Genomic DNA, 13,700 nt, shown 5'->3' on the forward strand with positions numbered 1-13,700 from the left:
CTTCACTGATTTCTAACCACAGGGGTTCCCAGATACCCAACAAGCCTCTGATGGTGGTAGAGTGGGGTCCTTGAACTGTTGTCAGTATTTCACATAATGAGTATTTAGTAAATGTTCCCTGTTATTGCGATCATTATTGAGGCAGTAGCAGTGTATAACATCTTTTCATCAACTGGAGTTGGGAAAATAGGGTACATTTTGATTAAATACATTTGCTTGGCTTTGGGGGCTTGTCTCTGTCATGGATACTCTGAAATGTGTGTGGTAAGGATTTCTGAGACCATAGGGGAAGAGAACATGCTGGGGTGGCCCCTGCCTGGCCCAGAGCTGCTGCTCAGACCTCAACCATCTGTTCCCCCAAATTACTCTGGGTCTTCCCATTGCTGGGAACTGTATTTCCCATTGGTTTTCTCAGGAAGCTCCAAAAGAAGCTATCCAGGCCTCCCCTGGGGCTCAGTGGTGGGCACAGTCCGCGTGGAGCATGGCACTCACCTCTGACCAGGTTGCGGTGGATGGTTTCCTGGGACATGCTGTGCAGGCGCTTCATGTAGTCCTCGCTGTACCAGACCCGCAGCCACTCCCCAGGCCGGATGTCCCTGCATGCCCGGAAGTAGATGCGCTCACTGTGCTGGAACGCCAGCAGGTTCTGCTCCCTCTCCTCCCGAGAGATGACCACGTACCTAGCAGGGAGGGGAGAGAGATGAGAACGCATGGGCCACCCTTTGTTGAGTGCCCGCTGGTGCCGGCCCAGTGCTGGGCAAGTGTGGTTGGTTAAAAGTCCACAGGCATGTGGTCCCGTGTGAACATCGGCAGAGCAGCTGCCCTGTCTGGAGAAGTAGCACTGGCCAGAACCCATCCCTGTCCCAATGTCACTGTGTTGTGGGACCTCAAGCAGATCTCCAAACCTCTAAGAATCTCTGTTTTCTGAGACTGGATATGACACCTGCCCTGCCTGCCTCACAGTATATGGAAAATATATCAACTAGATATTATAGGTGATTGAAAAACTGAAAGGTCATCTCTTCTACTCTTCACTAACTTTTAACCACAGGGGTTCCCAGATACCCACAGGCCTCTGATGGTGGTAAGGCTGGGGTCTTTCAACTGTTTCCAGTATTTCACAAAGCCTAGCTCAAATAGCCCATGTGACAAGGTGTCCAACAGATCAATTAATAAATGCTAAAGATCAAAATCTTTAAAAAATGGGGGCTCCAGTGGGGACAGGGGAGGAAGGTAAATAAGAGACTACAGAAGGTTGACAACCACTGGTTAATCTTACTACATGATTTTAAGATAAGAAGACTGAGGCTCAGAGAGGCCAAGCGAATTGCCCAAAGTCACACAGCTAATAAATGGGAGATGAAGCTTTGAGTCCTATGCACGTTTCCCACTGTAACTCATGGCTCCTATGTGGGCATGTAAAGCACCAACTTGGCAATGACCAGAAAACCTTTAAAGTTCTGTCAAACCCTCAGATTCTATGGCCCTCGCCCATTCTCACTGAAACAACATTTGCAACATCCAGCCCACCACCCTACCCACCTCCAAAAGGTGAGATGAGGGAACACCTGCTGAGGAGAGAAGGTCTACAGATCAGAACACAAGAGGAAATTAGTTGGCGTTTTAGGGTTCTGAGATACACAAGCATCTAGGAAATTTGTAGTAAAAAATAAACTTAGTTCTTTATGTGATGGTTTATCTCATAAACCAGGGACAATAATCAAAGTCCATCTGACTGGTGTAGCCCAGTGAATTATATCTGGAAAAGTCCAGGGGAAACAAAAATTCACAGAATAATTCAAGTGGATAATAAACAAATGAAAAGTATTCAGCATCACTAATAAAAGAAACACAGCATAGCACATTGTCTCATTGGCACAGATTTCTAAAAGATGATAATATCTCTATTCGTAAAGGTGGTACGAAAGGTGTCTCCTGTACTGATGATGTAGAATTAACAGGTGTAACCCTTTAGGAAACAATGTGGCAACATGGCTCAAGAAACATTTACAGATGAAGCATGCAAACCCGGCATACCACTATGGTGACTTGTATCATTGTGTATAGTAGTACAAAGGCAAAACATTTAAATGTCTAATACTAGAGAAATGATTTCATAAATGATGCTACATTTATACAATGGAATGCTACTCATCTATAGAAAAATGTTTTCAAAAAATCTTTTATGACATGGAAAGATGGTGTTGAAATAGGATAGTGTGAGAACAATAGGACTGGAAGTATTTAGACTATGGTTCCAATAATGCTTTAAAAACAAGCCCCAGTAAACAACTTGAAGGAAATATACCAATATTTTAACAGTGACAACCCCTTATAGGTGGATAATCTTTGTAATCTTGCATACTTTCAAAGTTTCCCTCAATAAACAAATATTACTGTCACCCACCTCACCTCTGACACACACACAAAGAAAAGAAATATATGAATGCCAATTCCAGTATGAGGTGACAGTGGTGGCGGCTAGCAGCATGGAGAATCTACATTCTAGAGGTCCCAGGGATGGCACTAGCTGCCCCTCATCTATATCCTGCCTTTCTCATCTGGAGAGCCTGGGAGGAGGCTGTTGCCTTCCAAGGAGGATCACTGGAGTCCAGGGAACAATCCATTCTGGCAACAGGATGCGCAAGACCTCAGAAGGGGTAAGACCAAGGCGGACGGGACAGCAAATGTTGGCTTTGGCTGCTTCAACCTTTTGAGAGAAGTAAGCCACAGGCTCCACCATGGAGGTGTAGAACTTGCAGGATTTACAGTGCTTAGATCCCCCAGAATTTGCATCTTGTCCTAGGTCTGTGTTCTCTGTTAGCCCCAACACATCGGTGTTCTTATCAGCATCAGATATAAGCATCGCTATCTCTGAGTAGTGAAGACCACACGGTGATTTCCACGCATCCAGCCGTGACGTTATTAACAAAGGACATAAGAGAAAGGAAAAGAGACCCTCCTGGCTGACAGAAGTTGCTCCAAATAAATAATTCCCGATCTCAATTCTACAACTGTGAGTCAGACTTTTCTCCATAGCTGAGATTTCTTCTGAATATGTAAAATATTTCCAGTCCCCAATTTAGTGAGAGTCTAGGATTTGACATCCAAAAATAATCAACCTTGCAGTTAGCACAGAATAGAAGTCGTTCCAAACTTTCCTGCTCCCAGATACGAAAGGAAAACCATTCATTCATCTTTTTCTCACAAGACTCACTTGAATCACAGAGCACCAGGATTGGAGAATATTGTCTTCTCCTTTTTTTTCTTCCAGTTTCTAAACAACCACCAAGCTCTAAAAGCTAGAATTATTTCTCTGACAGTCAACATCAAGAGAAAAAGCTAGATGAGAAATACATTCCTATCACGGATTTATTTATTCAAAAGAGCAACTTCTAGGGTGTGTCAAAAGGTTTAGAAAGACTCAAGTCAATTTCTCTTTCCATCTTCTGGTCTTTTTCTATCCATCAAGAATCAATATTGGGAAAGCTAACCTCAAGGCATTATATAAATCACAAAGTATTTTCAAAGGCAGATCAACACTTATTCAGATTTTGTTGTATTTGGTTGTTCCGAAACTTAGCATTTGAACTATGATATCTATGACAACTCTTGGTGAATCACAACCCATTCCCCTGACAAGATGTTTATGTTATATCATTTAAGAGGTAAAGCTAAATGGAGCCAGCTAGGTCCCCAAACCTGTTACCTCTAATTAGATCTCCTGCTTTTAAGTATTTTGCCTTAACACATGCTGGCTTGAGCCACTCCCCAGAACCCTTCTGTTCCTATTCACAACAGCCCCTTTATGAAGAACTGTGCCTGTTCCATTCATTACATGGCTGCGGAAAGCAGAAGCCCTCCCCAAGGAGTGGAAGGCTACCAGGAGGTACAAAATCTATCCACTGTGGCTGAGCAGCTCTTTGCAAGGAGGTTTGAGGAGTTACCAGGTCACTACCTCTTGAGAGAAGGCACAGAGAATGCCTGGCTGAGGCTGTTCTGCAAATGCTAGCACTTATTGAGGCATTTCAACTCCAACCCACAGAATTTGGGACCTTTGGAGCAATCAAGGGGAAGGTGGCGGTGCTGCTGATGGCGGTGGAGAGCTCTGGACTAAACCTGTCATGATGATCCTGGATTGTTTTTATTCCAACCTCCCCGCTGACCTTGGGGACTAGATAGGTAAGTACTAAGACAACAGTTCTCAGACCTCACCCACTGTGTCTTATCAAGTGCATCATATTTTCTAGCTGGGTCAGGACATGACTATTGGTTCCAACACAAAAGAGAACATAACACAGGGCCTCCATTTTGCTGGAGGGAATCGACTAGGCTAGGCTCAGACACTACTGCTTAATGGGTATCTTCAATAGAAAGGAAGCTGCCCCAATTAGGGAGGCAGAACTAGGAAAAGACTGACCGAGAAGAGGCTGGGCTCAGTGTTCTCACATGCATAGGTCTCCGGGCTAGGAGGGGCTTTGGGTCACACATCCACCTGGTCATGGCTACAGGCCTCCCTCTTCCAATTCATTTCTGCCTCTCATCCAAGTTTCCTCTCCCTGTTTTAATGTGCTAGCCCCACAATCCCCACTGAAGCCAAGAAACAGAAACTGAAAATCTTTTCCATCCCAATTTGACAAGTCCTCGCTGTCCCTTTTGCTCTGACTTCCATTTCAGTTTTACAGCTTCCGATTCGGCCCCTTTCCTCCCGAGGAACAGAGAGAGCAGCCAGCCAGTCACTGCTTCATACATTGACCTTGGGAGAGAAGGCCCTGGGAATGGTTTCATGGCATCTTTGCATCTCTCGAAAATTGGGTAGTCCTTCATTTCTATGGTCATGCTTTTTGACCAAGAACTGCGGAGGATGGCCTGGATTTCAAGAGGCTAAAGGTAGGTTAGAACCTTCTAGAAAGGGGATCTGTGGGCAAGACTTGGGGCTTTCCTGCCTTAGAGAAGCTCTCTGGGACTGGCATTAAGCCAGAGCAATGCACAGGTGAGGAGGCTTCCTCTTGGCAGAGGAGGCAGCTTTGGTTACTTTGAGAAGCCTCAGATCTAGGTGGGCAGAGCCTTGCCAGTGCCAGACACAGACACCTGGATTGGTGGGGAGGGTCACGCCTCAGGGGGCCCCTAAAGTGCGCACTGGCACATGGACAGCCCCTGACCCCTCTAGAGCCTCCTGTCCGAAACGGTAATTGTTTTACCAGAACGTCTCACTTACTTTTAGGGAACAAAAGGTAAAATTGACTTAGCAACACCTCACTTTTGAAGAGCAGAGAAATGAAATATAACTGAGTGGTTTCGTGCATGGATGCTCCATCCCTTAAGCCTATGCAAGCCCGTCCTTTCCTCCGAGGGCCTGGCATGGTGCTGGATACAGGGAATCTGGCAGTTTATAGAATCAAGGAAATCAAGGGGCACTCAAGCCCTTCTCACCAACATGCTTTTCCTTAATCATCTAACCCCTGCTTTGGGGACCTTGAGGTTTTCACAGGAAACGAAGAAAGAGAATACACACCAAAGAAAGATCCTGGACACTGGGTGTGTTCAAAGAGTGAGATCGATTTCTTTTTATTGCCATCTTAACAAAAATACTTCGGAAGGCAATCTTTGATTCCAGCATAGGAGGCCGGGCAATTCCAGGCAATAATTAAGCCATCGGGCTGTTGGACAGGAGTGTGTTCAGTTTGAGGGAAGTAGGAACCCCCAAAAAACCACAGAATGGGGAGATGGAGCCAAAGGCACAGGGACATTGCAGTCACCTTCCATTCTCCCTATGTGGGACAAAGCTTGGCTTGGGTTTACAAGCAGCACTCCAGGAACGGCCTTGGGAGGCACTGGATGCTGCAATCCTCCCAGCTCCTACTACGGCTGGGGGCAGGATGGGAGGGTGGGGGGTTGTTGGGTGGAGGGGTTGACTGGGGGACTTCTGCTGGGGTCAGCTTCAGGTCAGGGGAAAAAAAGGACACACAGCTGAGCTGCACCCAGGTCAGAGCTAAGCTTGTATCTGCCACCTGCCACTTCCCTCTCTAATGCTAAGAACCCAGATTTCTCCCCATACTCCAGTATGAAACACGAAGCTAGAGGTGTGTGTAGCTAGTGCGTAGGCAGCCCGAGCAAGCAGAGGCAAGGCATGCTGGAACCTGGAATGGGACATGAGCCCTACTGGGCTCTGGATTCTTTCAGAAGCCAGGGAAGAGGTTGCCCTCCGCTCCTGAGATCTGGCCCTGCCTCTCCCAGCCACTGGCTATGAGCCATAGGGCCAGGGCAGGGTGGGAGAATCACCTGCTAAATGCTAGGTGCCTCCCACCTCCACCCAGGACAGCTGAGGCAGGAGCAGAGATACAGGAGGCAGAGGCCTGGCAAAGGGCAAGGCCCGCCCCCCGCCCCCTTCCCACTACTCTAGATCTGGCCTCTGACAGAGGAGCTGGGAAAACTGACACCCTGGCTTCCAGTCCTGGCCCTCTCACTAACTGGCTGTGTCATTTGTCTTACACAGATGATGATGATAAAAATGATCATAATAATACCTGACTTGGCTGCCTCAAGCTGACTGTCCTGAGCCCCCACTGAGACCACCCCTCTGCAAGGGCGAGGAAAAGCATAAAGTGCTCTCTATGAATGCAAGACAGTCTTTTCCTTCCTCCGACGTCATCCCATTCTTCTCCCCACTCCAAAAAAGGCAAGCACAGCAGCTGAGCACGCGCACAAGGGCAAGCGGAGGGCCAAGGCGGGCACCACCCCAGGGCAAGGGAGGGCAGACCCCTCCCTGAAGGACTGACTCAATCTGTCCATCAGGCCTCAACCCCTTCAAAAGCAGCAGCATCAGGGCCTGGGAGGTCACGTGTGGGAGGCCGATACAGCAGCCCCAAGGTTGGAAAGCGGGATTTCATTCAGATGCTCCCCACTGTTGCACCCCCCTTCCCTGCAAGGCCTGCCGCCACAGGACACAGACCAAGAGGAGAACGATCTCCAGGCCAAGCAAGCATCAAGCAGGTGGCTTTTCTTGCATCTTCAGCATCCGCCAAAGATGAGGGTGCGGGGCTGAATACATGCTCTGTTAGAGCACAGGCAGCAACCTGCGCTCGGTGAGGAGGTGACAGCGCCCCCAATGTCCTACAAGGGTCATCGATCCTGTTCCTGGACACGACAGACTGGCCCCTGTTGTGAGGCCAGACATCCCTCCTCCATGGCTCTTCCTCCTAGTGCAGACTAGCTGGGTTAGAAATTGTGCTTTCTCTTCCGAGACCTGGTAGTCCGTGTAGGGGCTGATGCTGGGGAAGCTGCCGGGGGCTCTGGCAGGGGGGCTTGGGCCTGGGTGGCCTGGGGAGTGCAGCCCATAGGAGCTGCCCCTTCTGGCCCCCGCTGAGATGCCTGAACCCCATCCCGGATCTCTGTCAGCGTCTGGCACATCTGACCAACGCGGCTGGTCAGCTCGGCCATGGCCTGGCCGATGACGTGCATGCTGTTGGCCATGTCCTGGTGCACGGTCACCAGCTCCTGGCAGAACTGCCGGAACACCTCGGTCTGCTGGGCATGGACGTGGAGGAGCTGCCAGTCAAGGCCCGTGGTGGGTGGGCTGGGGTGCGGCCGAGGGGTCCTGCAGGCAGCCTGGGGTGAGGGATGGGGCAGGGCCTCTGGCTTGGGGCCCACCGTCTCAGACTGGTCTGAGGAGGAGGATGAACGGAGCAGGGCGGGCCTGGCCAGGTGGGCCTCTTCCTCCGGAGACTGCTGCAGAGGCACCCGAAGAGGCTGCCTTGAGGGCCCAGGCGCCTCCTCATCTTCATCATCTTGGAGGACAGAAACAAAGATGGAAAAGTGGTTACAAAAGGCAGAAGGAGGGAGGCCCAGGGGTTGGCCCTGCCCCTGAAAAACACCTGAGTAATCCCCTGCCCTGCCACCCTACAGTCTAGTTTGGCCCCTACTCATAGAGAAATCACTGTTCCCCAAATCCCTGAGGTGCGTGGGCCCAGCACCCCTGGGGGGAAGTTCCTCTTCCTCTCGCGGAACAGCTCCATTCTAGTGGGAAAGAGCCCAGGCCAGGGGACTTGGAGACCACAGCCCAGCGGCTGTGTGCCGACCCAGCAGCTCCTGACCTCAGCAGTCACTTCATCTCTCTGCAACTCACTTTCTGCAATGATAACAACTGCCCTGTTTACATGTCCAACGGCTTGGCTACCTAATTGGGTTGTTAAGAAGAGTCATAAACAAGATGACAAACATGAAGGCGCTCTGCAACACTGAAGGAGCGGCACCTGCCCAAAGGTACTATGACGCTCTTGGCCCTCTGAGCGCCGGCCTCTCTGAGGCCACGTCTGCATTGCTTGGGGCCATCTTGTGGCCTTGCTGGAACCTGCACCCTTTTTTTCCAGAAGTTATTGGGGTACAGGTGATATTTTGTTACATGAGGAAGTTCTTTAGTGGTGACTTGTGAGATTTTGGTGTAGCCATCACCCAAGCAGTATATACTGTACCATGTGACGCAAAGGCATAAGAATGATACAAAGGACTTTGGGGACTTGGGGGGAAGAGTGGGAGGGAGGCGACGGATAAAAGACTACTAATATGGAATCTGCACCTTTGAATCACCACAGCGGATGCTGACAGGCTGAAGAAACCGGCAGGACAGTGCAGAGCAGGAAAGCTACCTCTGCAACCAGCCCTGCTGTCCCCCTGTCCCCCAAGGCAGGCTTCCAGTTCAGTCACATTGTGCTCCCACCCAGGAGCATCTGACCACACAGGGGCCATTGGACAGACTGCTCCTTGCAGATGGACACAGGGAGGGGGGCCCAGCCTCTGCACATGTGGGTCCTGCTTTCTAGTGACCAAGGGTATGGGCTAATCCCTGTGGCAGGAATAAATAATGTATGGACTGACTCTACTGACAGGCAAGCCCTCCCTGCCTGGATCTGACAGCTCAGCTCAAAACTACCCCCCAGGAAGGTGACGGGGAGGACAGACAGGTTCAACCTATAGTTACCTCATACCTCCCAGGGGTCTTGGGGGCTCACTTGGGCCACCTTGGTAGGAGCCCTGTGTCTCTTGGCAGTGCTTGGTGGGACAGCAGCCATCCCGAGATCCCAGAGACCTTTCTAACATGGCCAGTGTTGGAAGGAGTGAGGCCTGGCGAGGTGATGCTGCTCCCTCTCTCCCAGGTCCCCGTTCTGCAAAGCCCCTGGCTGAGTACTGCCGCAGCTGGCCGCTGCAGGGAAAGGGAGGGCTGTGAGCCTGCCATGGGGTCAAGCAGGCTCTGCCCGATGGCACACTCGGGCTCCCTGTCAGCCCAGGTAACCTTTGGTGGCCTCACTACGTTCAGTTTCAGGGAGATGGAGGGGTGAGCGGAGCAGGATGCAGGGAACAGGCTTTACTGGATGCTGACCCCCCATTTATTCTTATCACGGGGTAGAATCCTCTTAAGACTTAGGAAAACGCTGATTCACAGGAAGCCAGCACACCCGGGTTCAAGTCCTGCTTCTGAATCGAGCTTGGGGCCACCTTGGTTTTCAGAGCTTACTTTCTGCATTGCAAGGAAGTTGAACTAAATGGTCTCCATGTTCTTTTCCAGTCCTAAACATCTGACTCTGTGAACCACCACCTGTCAGGAGCCCCAGCCAAACAGGAAGCGAGCGGATCCTGATGGCAGGGGGCCCGGGAAGGGAAGGCCAAGGGAGTCTTTGCGAAGCACCTTCCCACAGGCTGAGCCACGGCTGCTTCCCTGGGGCCTCTGCTGCCTGGCTCCCACCACTCACGAGCCAGTCAGGCAGACGGCCTCTAGTGGGGACTGCAGCTGGTGGGGGGCGGGGGAGATGTGCAGAAGTGGAAAGAAAGGGGTGCAGCCCCTGCAGAGGCCTCGAGTACTCCCCCTTCTGCTGAGCCCCAACTAGAACTCCAGCCCCAAGGGACACCCGCCCTGGCCGCTGGGGCCCTGGCTTCAAAGTGCATGTGAGACACAGGAAGTAGAGAGGAAAGGCAGGGACAAGTACAGAGGGAGAAGAGGGGTGGGGAGCCGGTAGGGGAGCAGCCAGGAGGATGGAGAGGGAGCTGAGAGGCAGCCGTAGGGCAGGCAGAGAGAGGCAGCACACAGAGAAGGGGGGGCAGGCAGCGTGGCTCAGGCAGGGGAGTAAGGAGAATAATAGAGGAACAAAGCAGTCAGGACCAGACACAGAAAGGAACTGATCTTTCCACGGCCCAGGCCTTCACAGCTTGGCCGCCTCGTCTCCAGCCCCCTCCCCCGCGCTGCTACACTTGGGCTTTCCTGGCTTCTCACTGTTCATGGAACGTGCCAAGCGCCTTCCTGATGCGGGGCCTCGTACATGCTGTTCTCTGCCTGCGCGCCTCCCCTCCCCTTCTCCGCGCCCCACGCTGCTGCCTGGCCTGGTTAACTCTTACCCTTCACATCCCAGTCCACTGGACTTCTTCAGGGAGCCTTCCCCAGCCCCCAGTGGCGACAGTTTTCCCCACTCCTTAACTCTCAGACAGAGCTGCTACGTTACCCACTGGGTCAAATGCAAAATGAAAACGTGGGGCCCCTGGCTCAAAAACTATGAAGAATGTCCAGATGGTGACAGCAGAGCCTGAAACCCCGTGGCCCCTGAGACTGTTCAGGTTGCATGCTCATGAAGTCAGCCCTGCTCTCAGGACCTCCTGGACTCCTGTGTCCTTCATCCCTTTGTTACCAGTTTACTCGTGCAATTATTTAAGGTTGGTTTATTCCTAGGAGTCCAGGGTCTCCCCAAGAGCAGGGCCTGTGTGGGGTTTACACACAGCTGTCTTCCCAGCTCCTAGCATGGCTCTGGCACAGAGATGCTCAGTAAATATTCTAGAATGAATGCACAAAAAGAGATGGAGAGGAGATGAGTGGGAGAAGGAGGGGAGGATGGAAAGAGTGGGCTGGACAGAGAGGGACATGAGAGAACCAGAAGGAAAGTTGGTGGGAGACTGTGGAGTGTAGGCTGGGGGGCAGGCGGCCGGCTGGGCGGCGGGGGACTGGTGATACTCACAGCTGGTCGAAGGGCTGTCGGTGCCATCCAATTCCGCCCTGGGGAAGCCGCGCCCTGCATGGGCTGTGAGCAGCGCCGACTCGATGGCCCTCTCGTGGGCCGTGAGCACGATGGTGGGGGCCCGGCCCCCAGCCCCAGGGCCTGACAGGGACTGCTGCATGAAGGCCAGCTTGTCCTTGGTCCTCCGTTTCATGTCATCCCATCTGTGCTTAATGTCCTTGACGGAGCGAGGCACCTGGCTGACGGAGGTGATTTTCCGGGCTATGCCTTCCCAAATCTTGTCCCTGTCAGCATGGGACAGCCGCATGGTCTCCCTCCCAAAGAGCACTGCTTCGTGATGAGTCACCTCTGTGACAAGAATGTCCAGCTCCTCCTTGGAGAACTTGGGCTTCCTCTTACGCTCGGCCAGGTGTGCCACATTCCTTGGGTTGAATATCCCACAAAGCACAATTGGGTAAATGACCGTCAACGCAGGTGGTCCTCCTCCTTCCTAATTGCTGGCCCCCAGCTGGGGAGCCAGGAGGCATCTGGGGCAACCTGGCCCCCACCACACCCTCCTCCTACTGAGAGGTCCCTTCCACTACTCCTCGGAGGGGAGGGTGGAAAGAAGAGACGCGTTACATGGGAGGGAGCACTGAACTCAGAGTCGAAGGCCTTGGTTTCAGGGCCTGCGTTAGCTCTTACTAGCTGTGAGAGCTAGGGCAGTTCAAGTTCAACCTTTCACACTATACTCTCCCTGTCCAGAATAATAACCACAACCCTTCAGGGTTATTACTACGGAGGGAAAAACATGATGTAAGGGGCTTAAAATCTCTTAAAGGTAGCAATAAAGGATCTTATTGAAATTAGGATTAGACCATTGTCTCTGTAAAGCGGTATTACCTACAGCCCTACAGCTGACTGAATGGCTCAGAAGAATACATAACCAGGGATACTATTTACACTGGGCTGCTATGGGATGTAGCAGTGACAATGCCGTGATTAAGGTGTGGCCACAGAAAGCTGATTCTGCCCAGTGGCTCTCTTCCCCTACCCCTTCCCTATCCCAGTGAGTTCTCCAAGCCCCCACCTTTGCATATGTGCAGGAAAACAGGTTTCCTTCCCATGGGAGTGCTTTCTTCTGCTGTGGCTTTTTGGTAGAATTTGAGAAGCCCACGACTGTCCTGAGGGAGACAAGTTCCACTCTGGTGGACACCAGGGGGACCTGGGATTCCCTCTCAACTGAGCAGCCAGGGGCCCTGGGCAAGGGGCATAGCATGGCCCTTCCATTTCACTTGGCTCCTGCTCTGGCTTTGGAACTCGATTTCTCCACATCGTGGCTCTGTCACCCTTTAACCAGTGATAAAAGGTTAAAAAATCCACCCAAGAGAGGACATGAGGGTATGGAGGAAAGCTCAGAGCGCATTCACTCCTTGGTTTCCTTCTGAAACCAAGAGGGGAAGGCCGGCGGCACCAACATCCTTTAGCCCTCACCTTCCTACTCATGCACCCAAAACACCAGGGCCCAGAAGATGGGAAGAAGGCTGGGGGCCTCATTACCCGGTCCAAGATGGTAGCAGGAACATGGGACTAGACCTGGGACTAGAGACTGAGTCTCCTTGGGCCAAACCATGGGACTCATGTGAACCCAGCCTCCTTCTCCATAAAACTAGGGTGATAATTCTAGTGTCACTGCCCAGGGCTATCAGGAGGACTTAATGTGGGTTTCTCAATCTTGCCACTATTGGCAGTTGAGGCTAGATAATTTTTTGTTGGGGGGAAGGGGTGTCCTGTGTAATACAGGATTTTTTCAACATCTTTGGCTTCTACCTGATAGCATCCAATGACCAAACATGTCTCTAGGCCTTGCCAAATGCCCCTGGGGCACAAAATAGTGCCCAGTTGAGAATCACCACAGACAGATCACCTAGCATAGGGCTTCATAAAGATAAGCTCAACACAACAGTACCCGTTCCCCTCCTCGCCCACCATTAATTTTGTTAAGAAACTAACTGATTCCATTCAATCATCCCCAAGTAGTGCCATGACAGTGCAAGGAAGAGTATCTGCAAATCAGAAAGAGCTACACCATGGAAGCCGGACATGAAGGGGAAGGAGGATTCCCAGGATTAACAGCTTTCCCTCCAACACCAACAGGAGGGGTGTCTCCATGGCAATGAACTGCATCCCCAACCCCAACCTGCTCTTTGAGCCGTCATAAGATGAGAGCCCACCAGCTGTGACTACCCAGATGCCATCTTGAATCAGGACAGGCTGGGAGCAGAACAGGACAGATACCATGCTAGCAAGTGGCAGTAGCAGAAACCCCCAAACCCCTGCTCACCAGTGCCCATCCAGGCCCAGGAAGCCACGCTTCACCTGGTCCCTTGTGCACAAGCAGGAAGAACACTGACCTAGGATTACAGAGCAAGAAGTTCAAATCCTGATTCTGCTACCCTGACTGTATGCTTGAGCAAGACCTTGCCCTACCCTCAGTTTGACCACTGTGGCACGAAGATCTGAACAGAGCAGTGGTTCTCAATGCTAGCAGCACATCAGAATCACTAGCTTTAAAAATACCAAGGCCCAGGGCCCATCTCCAGCCCAATTAAGTCACAATCTGTGGGGTGCCAGAGGATAGCTAAGTTAGTTCAGATGATAACTCCCCTTCTTTGGGGTTTTGGGAAGGCCTTGTCCCCAAGGGGAAGGATCAGAGATGGGTGA

The 13,700-nt window shown here is 51.5% G+C and overlaps 2 protein-coding genes across 7 annotated transcripts in view; both read right to left on the reverse strand.

Annotated features, from left to right (window-relative positions):
- The window catches only part of PRDM11 (PR/SET domain 11), an 89,084-nt gene that overhangs the window by 14,811 nt on the left and 60,573 nt on the right, over positions 1-13,700 (reverse strand). For all 6 annotated transcript variants that reach the window (XM_021925854.2, XM_021925853.2, XM_021925852.2 and 3 more), the window contains one exon: positions 493-680. In XM_021925854.2, the coding sequence (XP_021781546.1) occupies positions 493-680 (188 nt within the window). The remainder of the gene's footprint in view (positions 1-492; positions 681-13,700) is intronic.
- On the reverse strand, positions 5,540-7,223 carry LOC101015535. Its single transcript, XM_017948439.3, is given in 3 exon segments — positions 5,540-6,922; positions 6,924-7,069; positions 7,072-7,223. Coding segments are annotated over 3 exon segments (708 nt in total). The 5' UTR covers positions 7,178-7,223; the 3' UTR covers positions 5,540-6,466.

Source organism: Papio anubis, chromosome 12, assembly GCF_008728515.1.
Source record: "Papio anubis isolate 15944 chromosome 12, Panubis1.0, whole genome shotgun sequence".
Taxonomy (NCBI): Eukaryota; Metazoa; Chordata; class Mammalia; order Primates; family Cercopithecidae; genus Papio; species Papio anubis.